The sequence below is a fragment of the Aspergillus costaricaensis genome (genome assembly GCF_003184835.1).
Source record: "Aspergillus costaricaensis CBS 115574 unplaced genomic scaffold BO79scaffold_12, whole genome shotgun sequence".
Lineage (NCBI taxonomy): Eukaryota > Fungi > Ascomycota > Eurotiomycetes > Eurotiales > Aspergillaceae > Aspergillus > Aspergillus costaricensis.
The window spans coordinates 354,851-370,041 of NW_020291812.1; the positions used below are offsets into that span (position 1 = coordinate 354,851).

Here is a 15,191-nt window from a genome sequence, read left to right on the forward strand (position 1 = left end):
AGCTTTGAAAGAGATGGGGACATATGCTCAACTCTTGAAGTTAGACGGAGTTGTGCCACTCCGTGCAGGCGATACTCTGATGCGGAAAAAGAAACCGTCCCGAAATCCAATTCGGGATGGAGAGCCACGGGTCAAGCCACCCGAGGCATGGCACCAGCCACACAGAGCGATCAAGGGGCAAAAAACGTTGGGGATTCAACGAATGGTTGAACCATCTTGATTGGTGGACCACTCCCGGCCTTACCCAAAATGGCAGTTTCTGGCCGGGCAGCACCATCGAATCAGAAGTGGCCCAACAAGCTTAGTTGGATGAACAGGCGGCGCTGTATGGTTGGAGATACTCCGGCCATTTGCCATCGCGGATACACTCTGCGATCCGGACACCTTCCAGACGTGCCTGGATAGTAGTATTGATCCTCTTCCCTCTCCTTCCTTGTGTCTGTTGAAACCCTCGACCACTTTGGGACCTCGGGATCTTATGATTACTTCACTGATCTACCAGTGAGCTTGCCGTCAGGCCACCCTTCTTTACTTATTCCACGCGCGTGTCCTCATAGTCGCATCATTATTATTGATTGTCCGCCTTGCTTTTCCCCAACCATCATCCGCCGGTGGACCCTGGTAGAGTTCAACTGCCTCCGAATTTTCCCTCCTTCACTGGCTCAGATCTGCCGGCTTACTTCTTCGGCCTTTCGATTGCATTCCCCACCCTTTTTCTCCGTCTCTTTTTTATCGCTCGCCTCTGGCCCTTTCCTTTAAACCCACCCTCTCCCGCACGCATCCTTCTCCTCCTCATCCGAACCATACTGCAGGGGTCGACATACACACGAAGGACATCACCATGTCTGCAAAGCCAGCAGACGCCTCCCGGCCTCGCGCCGCTGACCCCAAGAAGGTCCACATTGCCGACACTGTCATGACACGCGGCAACTGGTACAAGCATGTCAACTGGCTGAACGTCTTCCTCATCATCGGTATCCCCGTGTACGGCTGTGTCCAGGCCCTTTGGGTGCCCTTGCAGGTCAAGACTGCTATCTGGGCCGTCATCTATTACTTCTTCACTGGTCTCGGTATCACCGCAGGTTAGTTTGCCCCATTGAAAGGTAACACTGATAAGAAATACTGACAGAATTTGCCACCAGGATACCATCGTCTCTGGGCTCACTGCTCCTACTCTGCTCGTCTTCCTCTCCGTATCTGGCTCGCCGCCGTTGGTGGTGGTGCCGTCGAAGGTTCCATCCGCTGGTGGGCGCGTGATCACCGCGCTCACCACCGTTATACCGATACCGACAAGGACCCTTACTCCGTCCGCAAGGGTCTGCTCTACTCTCACCTGGGATGGATGGTCATGAAGCAGAACCCCAAGCGTATCGGCCGCACCGATATCTCCGATCTCAACGAAGACCCTGTTGTCGTTTGGCAGCACCGCAACTACCTCAAGGTCGTTTTCACCATGGGTCTGATTGTTCCCATGCTCGTGTCCGGTCTTGGCTGGGGTGACTGGTGGGGTGGTTTCGTCTACGCTGGTATCCTGCGTATCTTCTTCGTCCAGCAGGCCACTTTCTGCGTCAACTCTCTGGCCCACTGGCTCGGTGACCAGCCTTTCGACGACCGCAACTCTCCCCGTGACCACGTCATTACTGCTCTTGTCACTCTCGGCGAGGGATACCACAACTTCCACCACGAGTTCCCCTCCGACTACCGTAACGCTATCGAGTGGCACCAGTACGACCCTACCAAGTGGAGCATCTGGGCCTGGAAGCAGCTTGGTCTGGCCTACGACCTGAAGAAGTTCCGTGCCAACGAGATCGAGAAGGGTCGTGTCCAGCAGCTTCAGAAGAAGCTTGACCAGAAGCGTTCCCGTCTCGACTGGGGTACCCCTCTCGACCAGCTGCCCGTTATGGAATGGGACGACTATGTCGAGCAGGCTAAGAACGGCCGTGGTCTCGTTGCTATTGCGGGTGTCGTTCACGATGTGACCGACTTCATCAAGGACCACCCTGGTGGCAAGGCCATGATCAACTCTGGTATTGGCAAGGACGCTACTGCCATGTTCAACGGTGGTGTGTACTACCACTCCAACGCTGCCCACAACCTTCTTTCGACCATGCGTGTGGGTGTGATCCGCGGTGGTTGTGAGGTAGAGATCTGGAAGCGGGCCCAGAAGGAGGGCGCCGGGTATGTTCGTGACGATGCCGGCCAGCGGGTGATCCGGGCTGGTGAGCAGGTCACCAAGATCCCCGAGCCCATCCCCACTGCCGACGCTGCGTGAGCGGCGCAATGTCCATGACCCTTTCGCCTTATATTCTGATGTACCATTTGCGAATACGCTGTGTTTCCCACTCCGACGATCCTTCGTCTTTTAATTTAGCACTCGGGGCGTTCATTCTTTCGTGTGTATGGCGTTGTTGGAGTTGGCCTACTTTTTTTATGTCGACGGAGCGAGTTTGAGTCGACGCGGGTTTACCTATTTCATTTGAAAAAAAGCGACGAGATGTGACGAGGAACATCGATTGTTGAAATCCTGCATAGAATCCAGATATCCAAAGTGTGATCACATATTTATGAACAGTTGCCTGTAGGATCTTTAAGCTCTTGTAGCTACGTAATAGATCTGTAGAAGTGGACATAGAAACCCTGGACCCGGCAGACGTAGAGTGGATCGGGATGTCAAAAGGGCCATAGCTTCGTCATGAGAACATGATCGAAAGATCGAAGAATAGGGAACCAGACAGGAGGAAGTGTGGAGTCCAAACAAAGAGAAAAGAGGAAGACGGGGGAGAGATTAGTTAGTGGTGGAGGAGAGGGAAAACACATGATCGGCCAGACTGCAGGCTCCGCCGGGACCAGCTCAGCTGCACTTCTGCATCACCAAACAGCTCCTCCCCCCCAAGAGTGTCCACTGTCGAGCCACGTATTGATCCGCTTCTTCCATTGCAGTAGCTTGCTTAGCACCCCGCCTTTCACCACCTGTGCCCCTCCTACCGTCACCATTCGCTCCCCTCTCTGTCACACCTTTTATCTACCCGCCTTCCTCGTCCTTCTCTTGGGCGTTCTCCTCGTCACCGTGGCTCCCCCGCTTCGCCTTTCCTCTCCCGCCTTCAGACTTTCCTCGGTCTTGGGCCATTTCCGCGGCTCTCGACTTCCTTTAACCTCCCATTCAGCTTTGACAAACCTTCGCAAATCCCTCACAACTGCCAGCATGGCCCCCGAACACCTCCGCCGCCCTCCTCAGGCTCCCCCCGTCTTCACCGCAACTGCTCAATCCATTGTCGATGACGCCAAGCGACTCATTGAAGCCTCCCGCAAAGTTCAGGATGACGTCGTGGCTACCGTCAAGCCCGACACGGCTACATTCAACGCTGTCGTGAAGCCCTTGGCCCAGGATGAGAACGTCATGTCCCTCGAATCGCACATTCTCGGCTTCTACCAGGCCGTGTCCACCCAACAAGAGCTGCGGGATGCATCGTCCAAGGCGGAGGAGCTGATGGATGAGTTCTTCATTGAAGCTGCCATGCGCGAGGATGTGTTCCAGCTCGTCGACGCCGTGCTTAAGAAGAACGAGTCTCTTGACCCCGAGTCTCGCCGTCTGTTGGAGAAGGAACACAAGGATTTCATCCGCAATGGCTTGGGTCTCCCGGCTGGTCCCAAGCGTGACCGGTTCAAGGAGATCAAGAAGCGTCTCAGTCAGATTAGCATTGAGTTCCAGAAGAACTTGAACGAGGAGAACGAAGGACTCTGGTTCACCCGCGAAGAGCTCGATGGTGTTCCCGAGGATGTCCTGGCTGGGTTGAAGAAGGGTGAGGGTGAGCACGAGGGCAAGCTCTGGCTGACCTTCAAGTACCCCGACCTCTTCCCGACCATGAAGTACGCCAAGAACCCCGAGACCCGTAAGCAGGTCATGATCCAGAACGAGAACAAGTGCAACCAGAACGTGCCTCTTTTCCGTGAGGCCATCATCCTACGTGATGAGGCCGCTCGTCTGCTCGGTTACCCGAACCACGCGGCATTCCGCATTGAGGACAAGATGGCCAAGACCCCGGAGACGGTCAACACCTTCCTGGGTGACCTGCGGTCTCGTTTGACGGCCGGTGGACAGAAGGAGATCAAGAGCCTGCTCGAATTCAAGAAGTCCGACTTGGAGTCCCGTGGAGAGAAGTTCGATGGCCACTACTACCTGTGGGACCACAGATTCTACGACCGTCTTATGCTGGAGAAGGACTACTCCTTGGACCAGCAGCTCATTGCCGAGTACTTCCCTCTCCAGACCACCATTGAGGGCATGCTGAAGATCTTCGAAGAGCTTTTCGGTCTCGTCTTTGTGGAGATCACTGGTGAGGACCGGGAGAAGGTGGCCCCCACCGGTAAGGGCAGCGACATTGTCTGGCACGAGGACGTCCAGATCTTCAGCGTCTGGAACGATGAGGGTGAGGGCAGCGGCTTCGTCGGCTATCTGTACTTGGATCTCTTCCCCCGGACCGGCAAGTACGGTCACGCTGCCAACTTCAACTTGCAGCCGGTAGGCACTCTACACAGCGCAAAATAACAACATTTACTAACATCTATAGGGTTTCATCGACGCGGAGGGCAACCGCCGCTACCCGGCCACTGCACTGGTGTGCAACTTCACCAAGCCGACTCCCAAGAAGCCCAGCTTGCTCAAGCACGACGAAGTCGTGACTCTCTTCCACGAACTCGGCCATGGCATCCACGACCTCGTCGCCAAGACGATCTACTCCCGTTTCCACGGCACCAACACCGTCCGGGACTTCGTCGAAGCACCCAGTCAGATGCTCGAGAACTGGTGCTGGACCCCATCCCAGCTCAAGTCCCTCAGCAAACACTACTCCACTCTCTCTCCTGACTACCTCGCCGCCTGGAAGGAGCAAGCCGGTAGCCAGGAAGCCCCCTCGGAGCAGATCCCTGACTCCGTTATCGAGAACCTCATCCGCACCAAGCACGTCAACGATGCCCTGTTCAACCTTCGCCAGCTGCACTTTGGTATCTTCGACATGACCGTCCACCAGCCCGAGAGCCATGAGAAGATCAAGGAGCTTCCTATCTCGGCTACATACAACTCCCTGCGCAAGCAGATCACACAGATGGAGGGCCCGGAGAGCCTTGGCCTGGGCGAGGAATGGGGGCACGGCGAAGCCACCTTTGGTCACTTGATCGGTGGCTATGATGCTGGTTATTATGGTTACCTGAGGTATGTCTATCCCGTATTCGGCGTCACCATTATCTGCCAAGTACTGACACCCAAAACAGCTCCCAAGTCTACTCGACCGACATGTTCTACACCGTCTTCAAGGACGACCCCATGAACCCGACTGCTGGCCGTCGCTACCGGTACAAGGTGCTTGAGAAGGGAGGTAGCCAGGATGAGATGACGACATTGACGGAGTTCTTGGGCCGTGAGCCCAAGACTGACGCCTTCTACAAGGATATGGGATTGGCTTAGACTTGGGAGGATGATGAAACCGGCTGACTTGGATAATAGTAAAGGGCTGGATAAAACAACTGCTGTAGATGATAATGTTGGAGATAGTCATTGGCTATTTCGAATGAGAAATCTGAATATATACATATGATTTTCAAACCAATCGGACACCATCGAGTGAATAAATATCCTTTTCATACTGCAGCAAAGCCACTGCACAACGAAGTAGTACTTTAAGTCCGATGTATTTCCGCCCCAAGCCAATCATCGGCAGGTAATCTTCCACCAACCAACCACCAAGACACCCACTTCCTAACTTCCAAGCACACAAAACACCGACAATCCACATATCTATATCTCTATGTTCCCATTCTATAATACACTCCAATTCCAAATCAATTCCCTCGCAACAGCAGCACTATTATACTATGACCGCCATCAACAAGACAAGTAACCAACCACCACCGCAACAATCCGTTCAGATCTCAAAGATTCCTTCTTCTGTGCAGCTTATATCAACTGTACATGAGTTCGGGAATGGATGTTTCAAGAATTCTCCATACAAAGCCTTGTTTTGTTGTCGGTATGCAACAAATACAGACACCAACCAGGGCGGACGGGCAGGGCGTCAGAGAAGCCGTGATTGGTAACACTCGCAGTCAAGTATGGAGCAGACGATGATAGCGATACGCCATATTGAAGGGTCTTCTTATCATTCCCGAATTGCATAGTACCTTTGTAAGACAGAATGGGGAGTTTGGCGACAGCTTAATTGTTCTCAACCCATCATGTATGTTTCTCGAAAGTCGAACCGAGCCACATCACGCCGAGAAGAGAAACACTTATATCATCATGTGATATCAACCAGAGCACCACCTTCATATCCATCTTGATCTTCTCAAACTGGTATATTCAGAAGCGGATTCGAGCGATGCATTGGCGACGTTGCTTTCCTTTTCGCTGAATTGTACAGACTCTGCATTGCTTGCTAGATGGTATGCTGCACGCGGATCAGTTCGTTCATATGATCGCTGTCTTCTTTGTATGCTTTGTATATACAGACGAACGAGCCACCCCTTTCTCGGCAGTAAGCTTGTTCTGTAACGACGTTATGAGCTTGGTGTTGCCATGGTATTGGCGCTGTTCAGACGGTGGTAGTGGTAAGTTCCTCCTTCATCATAGAATATATATCGAAGACAAGTGAATGGTTGTAAAGTGTCTTTTTCTGCGACGGGGTTATAATGTAGACATTTTGTACTTGAGGCCATCAAAGCATCACTGCTCGCTTAGAGGGTAGTATTCTCTCTTTTTCTTCGTCATTATTCGTTTATCGAAGACAAGAGAATTGCTTTGTGGTTGAATATCGATTGACAGAGGGAGGCAAGCGGGAGATGAGGCAAGGAATCTCCAATCATGGGAGTTCTCGCTCCCCGGTTGTTACTTTATTCAACAAAAGCTTCCAGTAGAGGTCTGTCAGCTTAGGGTAGTCAATTTTGCGGTGATACAGCCCTTTCCACAGCCGCTCTGCAGATACGCCTGACTCCGCCTTCTGCATCGTCTTGAAGTCGATCACACCCAGTCCCCCTTCTGCAAATGGCCTCATCGCCTGAACATTCGCAATTGGGCCGCCGGGCCGCGGGTCCCAGATATATTTCCACAGCACCTTCTGGATATGCATGAGCTCTTTGACCGTCACCGGTAAGCAGCGGATGTAGAACCACAGCTGGGTTTGTAGGCACGGGCCCAAGGAATGGGAAATTGGTCCATGACGCGCGGGACACGGCTTTGCAGCCTTCTCGGGGGTTTGCGATAAGTGTACAAGAGACCTCAAGGAGAGCTTCAGATCGGAAAGAGTGGAAGTTAGTAACTTTCATGAAGTTGGAAGCAACAGAGGGCCAACCGCCTCCGAATTGACAAATGGTGCTTCGAAAGTTTTTGCGTCTTCTTGCCTGCTGCCGTAGGTCTGGACGTTGAGTCTGGCTTGTTCATTATTTTTGTCTGCTTGATCTTGTCAATGATGATTCCCGCTTCGAGAAGTTGTAGCTTTATTCTATCCAAGGAGGGTCATTTTTGGGCTGTCCGGTTGTAGAGAGTAGCAGGTTCGGTTCGTCCGAAAGCTTTTGTGTATGGTAGTAGAACTCGAAATTCTTCCGGACATGATATATTTCCCGATCGTGCGTCTTGTTCTTTCATGATGTCCAGAGAGAGTATTGAAAAAGATTGTACTATGACGCCAGACCCAGAAGACATGGATCACCAGGATCAACAAGATGATGTTGATGTTGATATTGATATTGATGCCCAATGTCGAGGTATCTCTTCGGCTGTAATTAGACACTTCTTCTTGCGTCAGGCGTTCTAGTTGGACTTTTAGTGTGTAGCGCAGCTTCTCTTTTAGGCTGTAATGAACAGAATTGTTGTAAGCCATCCTCTTCGAGTTAATCTCCGCGACTAACGCCTTGTAGTGGGCATGGGCGTCTATAAGGTCCTGAGGCCATGGATCCTTTCTGTATGCTTCTGGGTCCACAGTCTCAACCCATGCTTCTAGGGCCGAGATGGTGGACCCGTTTTCTCGCACCTTATACAACATCTCTCGGATCATGATATGGAGCGTGTTCAGGGGTCTAGGAACCTCAGGCTCGGAATCCGAGTCTGAGAGCGAAATATTCGAATGGGGCATATTATCACTCGAAACAAAGAATAATTGGCCATCTCATTTCCGTGTGCCCTGCTCGTATGGAGGAACAAAACGGATTGATGGATGGCAGGGAAAGGTAATAGTGTCAATTGAGACTTATGATTCGTAACCGTCTCTGGTATGGACGCCAACTAGTCTATACCGACACCGTATCTCGAGCCCCTGCACAATGGTTTGACACTTCTCCTCAACCATACTTCTATTAGTCACGAGTAAATGGAGTTTAGCATCATCAAAAACGCCAAACAGGGCAAGGTTTGCCAAGGTCATGGAACAGATATCCTGATCTGAATCAACCAGAGTAACTCGACCCATGATCTTCTCCTTTCCTGACAGTCTTTGTGTCTTGGTAGGTCGTAATCCCTGGATCAGCAAGCAGACCCTATTCTGTCCCAGTAATGTTTCCCCGCACCATTCAAGGTGTCTTTACATACATATGAAAGCCTTTAACTGGCAACATGTCCAGACTTGACAATAGTCTGCCGTGCTCACTAGCCTCAGGCTCCCGGGTGGGGAATGTCAAAGTGAAACGATTCTGTACCGCTGATGGGTGAAACATGGGACCAAGGTGCGAGTAAACATCTCCTCTGCGTACTCCTCATCTTCAGTAGGACCACGGTCCGGAGGAGGCCTGTCGAGTTCATTGGATGGCTTGCCACTTTGTCAATGCTGTTTATTCCGAAGAGCCAGCCCCAAATCATGGACATTCGCTGTTGTGTATTCGACGAAGATCAGCTCTGGGGGTCAATCTTAGTAACGACTCTTGCTCGTCTGATCGATAGGCTCTTATAAACTCGGCTAAGCATCGCAACATACGATGCTAAGGCAGTACATTCCTGCCAGACATTGTCAATATCATCGATTGCTCGAGACCACCTGCTCAATAGTGTCGAGATAAGCCAGCCAGGCGACGCAGCCTAAGATGTACCAGCCACTAGCCTCCCGCTTGATGTAAAACTGCCCGGACTTCAGGGAAGATTGTTATACTCATAATGCTCAATACTCCCATTAGTCGAGAGTGGGTATTCTCCTTAAATCACTTGTTCTCCAGCTCTTGATATCAGATAGCAACTGACTGCAGCAAACCAACCGGAGAGGATGGTGTCTGAATAACAGCGACTCAGTATATAAGCTCTCGAGGGCTATTCCCTGATACCAGAACGGCGCACATTGCACAAGTGATCTGAAGGTTAGGGCAACAAAGGATGCGGGAGTCACAGGATTCAAGAAACCCGCATCTGCCATCACAATAGTCCGTCTCCCTGCCTTCTTATCTTATGTTTAATCTCTATGCTGACGTTCTTCAGAACAGGCCATCGCATGTGCAGAAGCACACCCACACCCAATCTTTGAGAGCATCATATTGTAGCGAGGCGAATGGTGGTGCAAATCGCATGTCGATACAGCGTCAGCTGTGGTATGGAAAGAAAAGATATCACGATCCACCCGCTCCTTAAAAGGCATCGCTCTGATGTCCTGTCTGCACCTTGAAAATGATATTCGAAAAGGGGTAGCTGGACTGTATTGCTGACGGGATGGAGTATTCTGGGATGAGCTTGTACTCTCGCGAGAACAAAAGCAATTTTCGAGAAGAAAAGCATCTCGTGATGTTGCAGGGGCTTTCCCTCAAGGTCGGGGAATCGTGTGGAAGTACTCAAGCATGGCTCGGACGTCTTGCGTGACGAGCATGGTTGAAAGAAGTCATTAAAAAGCGATGCTTGAGGAGGTAGTGGATAAGCTGGGTAGTAGCAAAATAACAGCTTGTTGTAGGAGAGACATTTGTAGCATGTTTTCTTTCAGTCATGGGGTCTGGGAAAGGTATCTCAGGGAGCTTCTCAACGACTGAACTCGCCGAGTTTCACACTGCCCTGGAGCTTCCCACCGCAATCACTAGTAGTTCCTCTTCGATATTTATTCTGTGGTTCTTCCTTCATACTCCTAGCTCTTGTATAGAGGCGTCATGTTCTCTACCCATGACATTTCTCCGGCTAACCACGACGGTTGTAGATGGGTCGGTTCGTTAGGCATTTCTTGCCATGCAAGATTGAGGCCCCGGTTATCGACAAAGCAGTCAAATAGCTCCGCCCTCTTATTCTCTGTCTGCCTCTTTTAACCTGGTAAAGTTCTATATATCCGTATTCCACTCTGGAGACTCCATGGCGTGTCAGTTTACGGCAAATAGCACCCACAAGAATTCGTACCTTCTTCGGTACTAGTTGCCACAGGCACTCATGTCCAAGATAGCTTTATATCTATCGAAGCAACACTTAGATACCGCGTACGTGACCTCTGGGAAAGAATGGGTTGATGGCTATCAGGGATGTGTATGCGATCAATGTCCAGACCAAACCGGGCCAGGGCACCCCATCATCGGTCATCTCGCTATCATTCATCAACTCATTGATAGCTTTATATATCAACAACCCCAAAGGGAAACGTTGAAGAACAGCGCGATGTGCCGCAACTCCGCCTCTCCACCCAGCACAGACCCATATGTCCATCGAAGGTCAGTTCTCTGGTCACAGGCACCTGTATGTCTCTCTTCAGTCATCTTCGGTTCAAATGGTGGAAAATATTCCATTGATGAGACGGCATCGAGACGACTGATGCAGGGACACGCCTGGCACAGTAATTGAGCTCAAGCCGAAGAACCTTGAATTGGACAGAACAGAGCCAAGAGTCATTGCGGATCACCATGACTTTTGGACTTTGTCCACGAAGCCACAGTGCCAATGATATGGGAATGGGCCGCTTTCTTTTTCGCTATTCTTCTTGTCGCGAAATCATGGTAATGAATTGTGTATTATATAGGTTGTTTATAGTGTTGAGGGGGCGAACGCCCCCTCTGTAGCTTGGTGATGGTTTATATATTAGACACTTTGATCAGACTGTGTTTGTTGATGATGAAAGGAAGACTGGATGAGTAGCAGGGCCGTGGCTGTTTATATATGAGTGGGTGGGCCTTGGGCTACCAGTTCCACGGGGGAAGTTTCCTGCGTACAACAGGGTATTCCCTTGAAAAGTGAGACTTTCCATGGCTCCGGAATCTTCCTTGAACTGTTAGAAGTATTAAGTTATTTGGAATTTTCCGGTAACCCTTCACAGAAGTCATCATTTGCGTGGTGGAGATTCCAAATAGGTTGGGGAATCTCGACACCTGTATGACGAGGCATGACCCGATTGCGTCATCGTTTGATGAAGCAATTTTATGGACATGTTCATAAGCCAACTTGAATTCTGAATGTTTATTCAAATAACTTTGAATTACTGTAGCCCCTATGATGTACTGTGCGACATGTTGTGAATGCTAATGCTTTTCGCATATAATATTAGAGTAGACATACGCAAACCGCGATAAGGATTAAGTCTGAAGAGTTACTGGGAAGATCACAAACACTATTCCTACTACTACTATACATATAGAATATCTAGTCAATAAGCTCCTCCTTAGTCCTTGTTGGTCATTGTGATCATACAAATGAAGTAAAATCCAATACGATGCCGAAAGCCTAGATAATCAAGATAAAATGAACCACCGGGAAGGAAGAGCGGAACACCACTCACTGTCAATGGATGGATGCATCAACCACCACTTTAAATCCAACCTCAACTCCAGCATACCCAGTCAGACTAAGAAACAGTCTGCCAATTCTATTGCTTCTCTTTATCTATTTGCACTCTACTTCCATCTCTTCGACGAAAAAATAACAATGCCCCGACCATGAACCCCCACCCACCCTCATCCCCAACAATAGACACACATCAATTACCACCAAAACGCGTGCGTGACGCGTGAACCTATCCACCAACTCACTCCAACACAACACCAAAAATGAACCACCTAGACCTTCCTCCTTTATCTACTCAAGATCCTCGTACGTATACCATCTAACGCATGTAATCTCATGAAGAACTAAAACTAAATACTCACCAGACCGCGTAATCTCCTTCCCGGCCTCGCAGTCCCTGCACGCGTCCACCGCGTTCCCGGATGCTGCCTCAGGCAGAAAGGCCATCCCGACTGGGCTGGTCGCGTTGGATGAGGCGATCTCTGCCCCGGTGATATCGACGACAACAAATGAGCGAATACGTGAGTTTACTGAGGGAAAAGGAGAACAGCTCAAGGGGTTGCCGGTTGGTCATGTTACGGAGGTGTTTGGGCCGCCGGGGGCGGGGAAGACGATGTTGGGGTGAGTTTTATTTCTTTATTTGTCTATCTATTAGTGGTTTGAGTGGAGTGGGTGAGTTGGTTTGTAATATGTGTGCTGATGAACGGCGATCAGCTTAAATGCTACTGCTGGTGCGCTGGGGAGGGGGGAAGGGGTTGTTTGGATAGGTATGTTGATCTATTGCTTGTGTTTGATATGAGTTAACGGTTGTTCTTTGGGGTGGTTGAAGATACGGCATCGCCGCTTCCTAGGCCTCGACTGCGCAAACTGCTGGAGTCGCAGTCTCCCACGTCGCCGTCATCTCCCCGGTCCTTGACGGAGAATCTAACGTATATTCGTGCCCCCACGCTTCCTCATCTCCTCTCTCTCTTCCATCATCCACCTGCCTCTTTTCCACCCCCAAACACAACTCTCCTTGTTATAGACTCTGTCTCTGCCCCTTTCACTCCTTATTTCCCTAACCCTAGTGATATCAACCAACCCCAGCAAGCGCAGAGGGATGTCCAGAAATGGCTCACAACGCGAAAGTGGAACGTGATCAGCGATCTTGCTGCTCAGTTGGTGAAGTTCGCAAGCAGGGCAAACCTGGCTATCCTGGTTAATAACCAAACGCATACCCGAATTCGGGGACAGGTGAGGGCAACGCTGTCTCCCATATTGAGTGGAAGAGGGTGGGAATCGTGCGTTCGCGCTCGGATCGGGGTTTATGGTGATTTTGGGGATGGTGGGGATGGCGGATGGGTGAGGGTTGCGGAGGTTATGAAGAGGGATGGGAGGCTTGTCACTGTTAGGGACAAAACAACCGTAGTGCCTTTTCGGGTCGCGAATGTGAGTTCGTCTTCGATTTCCTCTGTTGATTCTTTGCTTGGCTGTAGGTGTGTTGACTTGTCGACTAGGATGGATTGTATGCTGTTGCAATGGGGCTCGAAGGTAATGAAGAGGATGGCGTCGCCGCACAAGTCAGGGAGAAGCAAGCACAGGATGAAGATGCGCTTGAACCGGAAGAACCAATGGAAGAGGAACCCGTGGAGGAGGAAGAGCCAGAGCTTGAAGATTACCAAGCACAGGACGATTCCGCACAAGAGGAGGTTGCACCCGAAGACCCTGCACCAGAAGAGCCCGCATCAGAAGAGTCTGCACAAGAGGAGTCTGCGCCAAATCAACCTGCACCAGAAGAGCCCGTAATTGAAGCATTGGCGCATGAAGAGCCTGTGCACGAAGGGCACACACAAGAGCACATACAGAAGATACAGACCCAGGAGATTCAAGCACAGAAAGAGCAGGCACAAGATGTCCACTCCGACTCAGCTCCCGATACTGCAAGCCAGCGGAAGCGAAAGGCAGAGGAGATTGCGGACAGCCAGGATGAGGAAGATTCGGAAGGGGTATTTGAGTAGGTCAAAGGTGACGTGGTTTGTGAGCAGAGGATCAAAGTATTATCTGCCTGAGTTCTATATATACCCATTGTTTTGAATAGGGCGCAGTGCACAGGTTACTGACCCGCTTTATTGCACCCGCACCAATTCTATGAATGAGCTAGTCGATACATCATCGCCAAGAATGCGAGTTGTGCGTCAGCAGTGATCGTCATTTGGCCGCTGAACCCAAGCTGAAAGCTCTCTCATTGTCACGAGTTTTCCGGTATCAATGTTGATGTTTCTATGCGTCCCATTCGCGTACCCTGTGCCTGGAACACAAAACGGTGTGCGGCTGGATACACTTTCTCCAGCAGATGCTAGGCTCCGATCTGGAGCGCTGGTCGTTTCTCGGTCCAAAGAATAGAGATTGATGTCCCGGTCGATCGATATGGGCCGGCGATTCTGTACCACAGCAACGAGCCGGCCCAAAACAGCAAATTCGAGCTTCAGTTTGATACTGTATATCGCTCCTTTAAGCGTGATCTGCACAGCATAGAAGCTGGCATACTCAAGACCCAGTAATATGAGGTCCATAACCAGCATGGCGACGTTAATCCAAATCAACTGATACATGATTTTTTGGTTCTCACGGACAAGACATATCCGCAGCATTAACAAAGTCTCCCACATGTATAGTCCAGACAGAACGATCTCCTGGATGGTAAAGCCGGTCATCTGAACCTTCTCCATGATATTGTATCCAATTACCCAGGCCGGCTGTTCATCACCGACAGCATTGGATCCGTATGTCAGGACTGTCGTGGGTACATGTAGGAGGAATACATTCGCAATAATCATGTACAGCACGCGCTGTAGGATGCGCTCGTCGCAAATGACGAGGTGGAGTCGTGAGTACAGGACGACCGCCTGGCCCGTGACCATGACCCACCAGCCGATACTAAGTATAGTGACAGAGAGGTTCGAAGGGGCTTGCGTGAAGAACTTCATGATAAAGCCCAATGTGTATGGTAACACGCCTGCGCAGCCCGATAACAGCAGGCTCCAAAAGTATAGGCCCTTCCATCGTCGGAAGGTCGACAGGACCATGACGACTAGCTCAGCCACATTGTAGCAGGCAATGGCCATGAAGAATAGCAATGTGGCTTTGAAGGCACCACCACTGCTTGCGAGCTCGCCGCTGATGCCATCCAGCGGGTCTTTCGTAGATGATACGGACATAGTAGTCGATAAATGCGAAGTCAGGGAAACACAGAATTGGCATTCCGTATGCACGAGCCGGGTATCGATAGCGCCAGCGTCACAGGCTATATTAAAAAGCCAACGGAAGTGAAGACCACAACGCCAATGGCCACCTGAGCAGATTGCAGATTGAGATTCACACGCTCAGCTCTCAACTAATTGAATGAAGTCGTCGTAGGCAGTTCGCCGTCTCTGAGTACCCGCGCCATCAATGCCGATTCTTGTGGTCAGAGTACCATCCACATGTTCTCAGCCTTGGAACAAAC

At 50.6% G+C, this 15,191-nt stretch overlaps 5 protein-coding genes across 5 annotated transcripts; 3 read left to right on the plus strand and 2 right to left on the minus strand.

Annotated features, from left to right (window-relative positions):
* The first annotated feature begins 428 nt into the window (after positions 1-428).
* On the plus strand, positions 429-2,499 carry BO79DRAFT_193058 (stearoyl-CoA 9-desaturase sdeA). The gene is made up of 2 exons (XM_025680947.1): positions 429-1,082; positions 1,143-2,499. Exons 1-2 carry the CDS (start codon positions 842-844, stop codon positions 2,270-2,272), a joined length of 1,371 nt encoding a protein of 456 aa, XP_025540687.1. The 5' UTR covers positions 429-841; the 3' UTR covers positions 2,273-2,499.
* A 398-nt stretch (positions 2,500-2,897) lies between these two features.
* On the plus strand, positions 2,898-5,596 carry BO79DRAFT_237034 (M3 family metallopeptidase). The gene is made up of 3 exons (XM_025684653.1): positions 2,898-4,519; positions 4,569-5,209; positions 5,269-5,596. Exons 1-3 carry the CDS (start codon positions 3,203-3,205, stop codon positions 5,459-5,461), a joined length of 2,151 nt encoding a protein of 716 aa, XP_025540688.1. The 5' UTR covers positions 2,898-3,202; the 3' UTR covers positions 5,462-5,596.
* Positions 5,597-6,851: 1,255 nt separating this feature from the next.
* Positions 6,852-8,120, minus strand: BO79DRAFT_253953 (uncharacterized protein; the record flags this gene model as incomplete). The annotated part of the gene is made up of 3 exons (XM_025686028.1): positions 6,852-7,277; positions 7,341-7,438; positions 7,667-8,120. 3 exons carry the CDS (start codon positions 8,118-8,120, stop codon positions 6,852-6,854), a joined length of 978 nt encoding a protein of 325 aa, XP_025540689.1.
* A 3,850-nt stretch (positions 8,121-11,970) lies between these two features.
* BO79DRAFT_237035 (uncharacterized protein) lies at positions 11,971-13,704 on the plus strand (the record flags this gene model as incomplete). Its single annotated transcript, XM_025684654.1, has 5 exons — positions 11,971-12,013; positions 12,073-12,328; positions 12,422-12,474; positions 12,537-13,135; positions 13,204-13,704. 5 exons carry the CDS (start codon positions 11,971-11,973, stop codon positions 13,702-13,704), a joined length of 1,452 nt encoding a protein of 483 aa, XP_025540690.1.
* Positions 13,705-13,769: 65 nt separating this feature from the next.
* On the minus strand, positions 13,770-14,904 carry BO79DRAFT_263538 (uncharacterized protein; the record flags this gene model as incomplete). The annotated part of the gene is made up of 1 exon (XM_025686691.1): positions 13,770-14,904. The coding sequence occupies one exon, from the start codon at positions 14,902-14,904 to the stop codon at positions 13,882-13,884; it is 1,023 nt and encodes a 340-aa protein (XP_025540691.1). The 3' UTR covers positions 13,770-13,881.
* Positions 14,905-15,191: the final 287 nt, after the last annotated feature.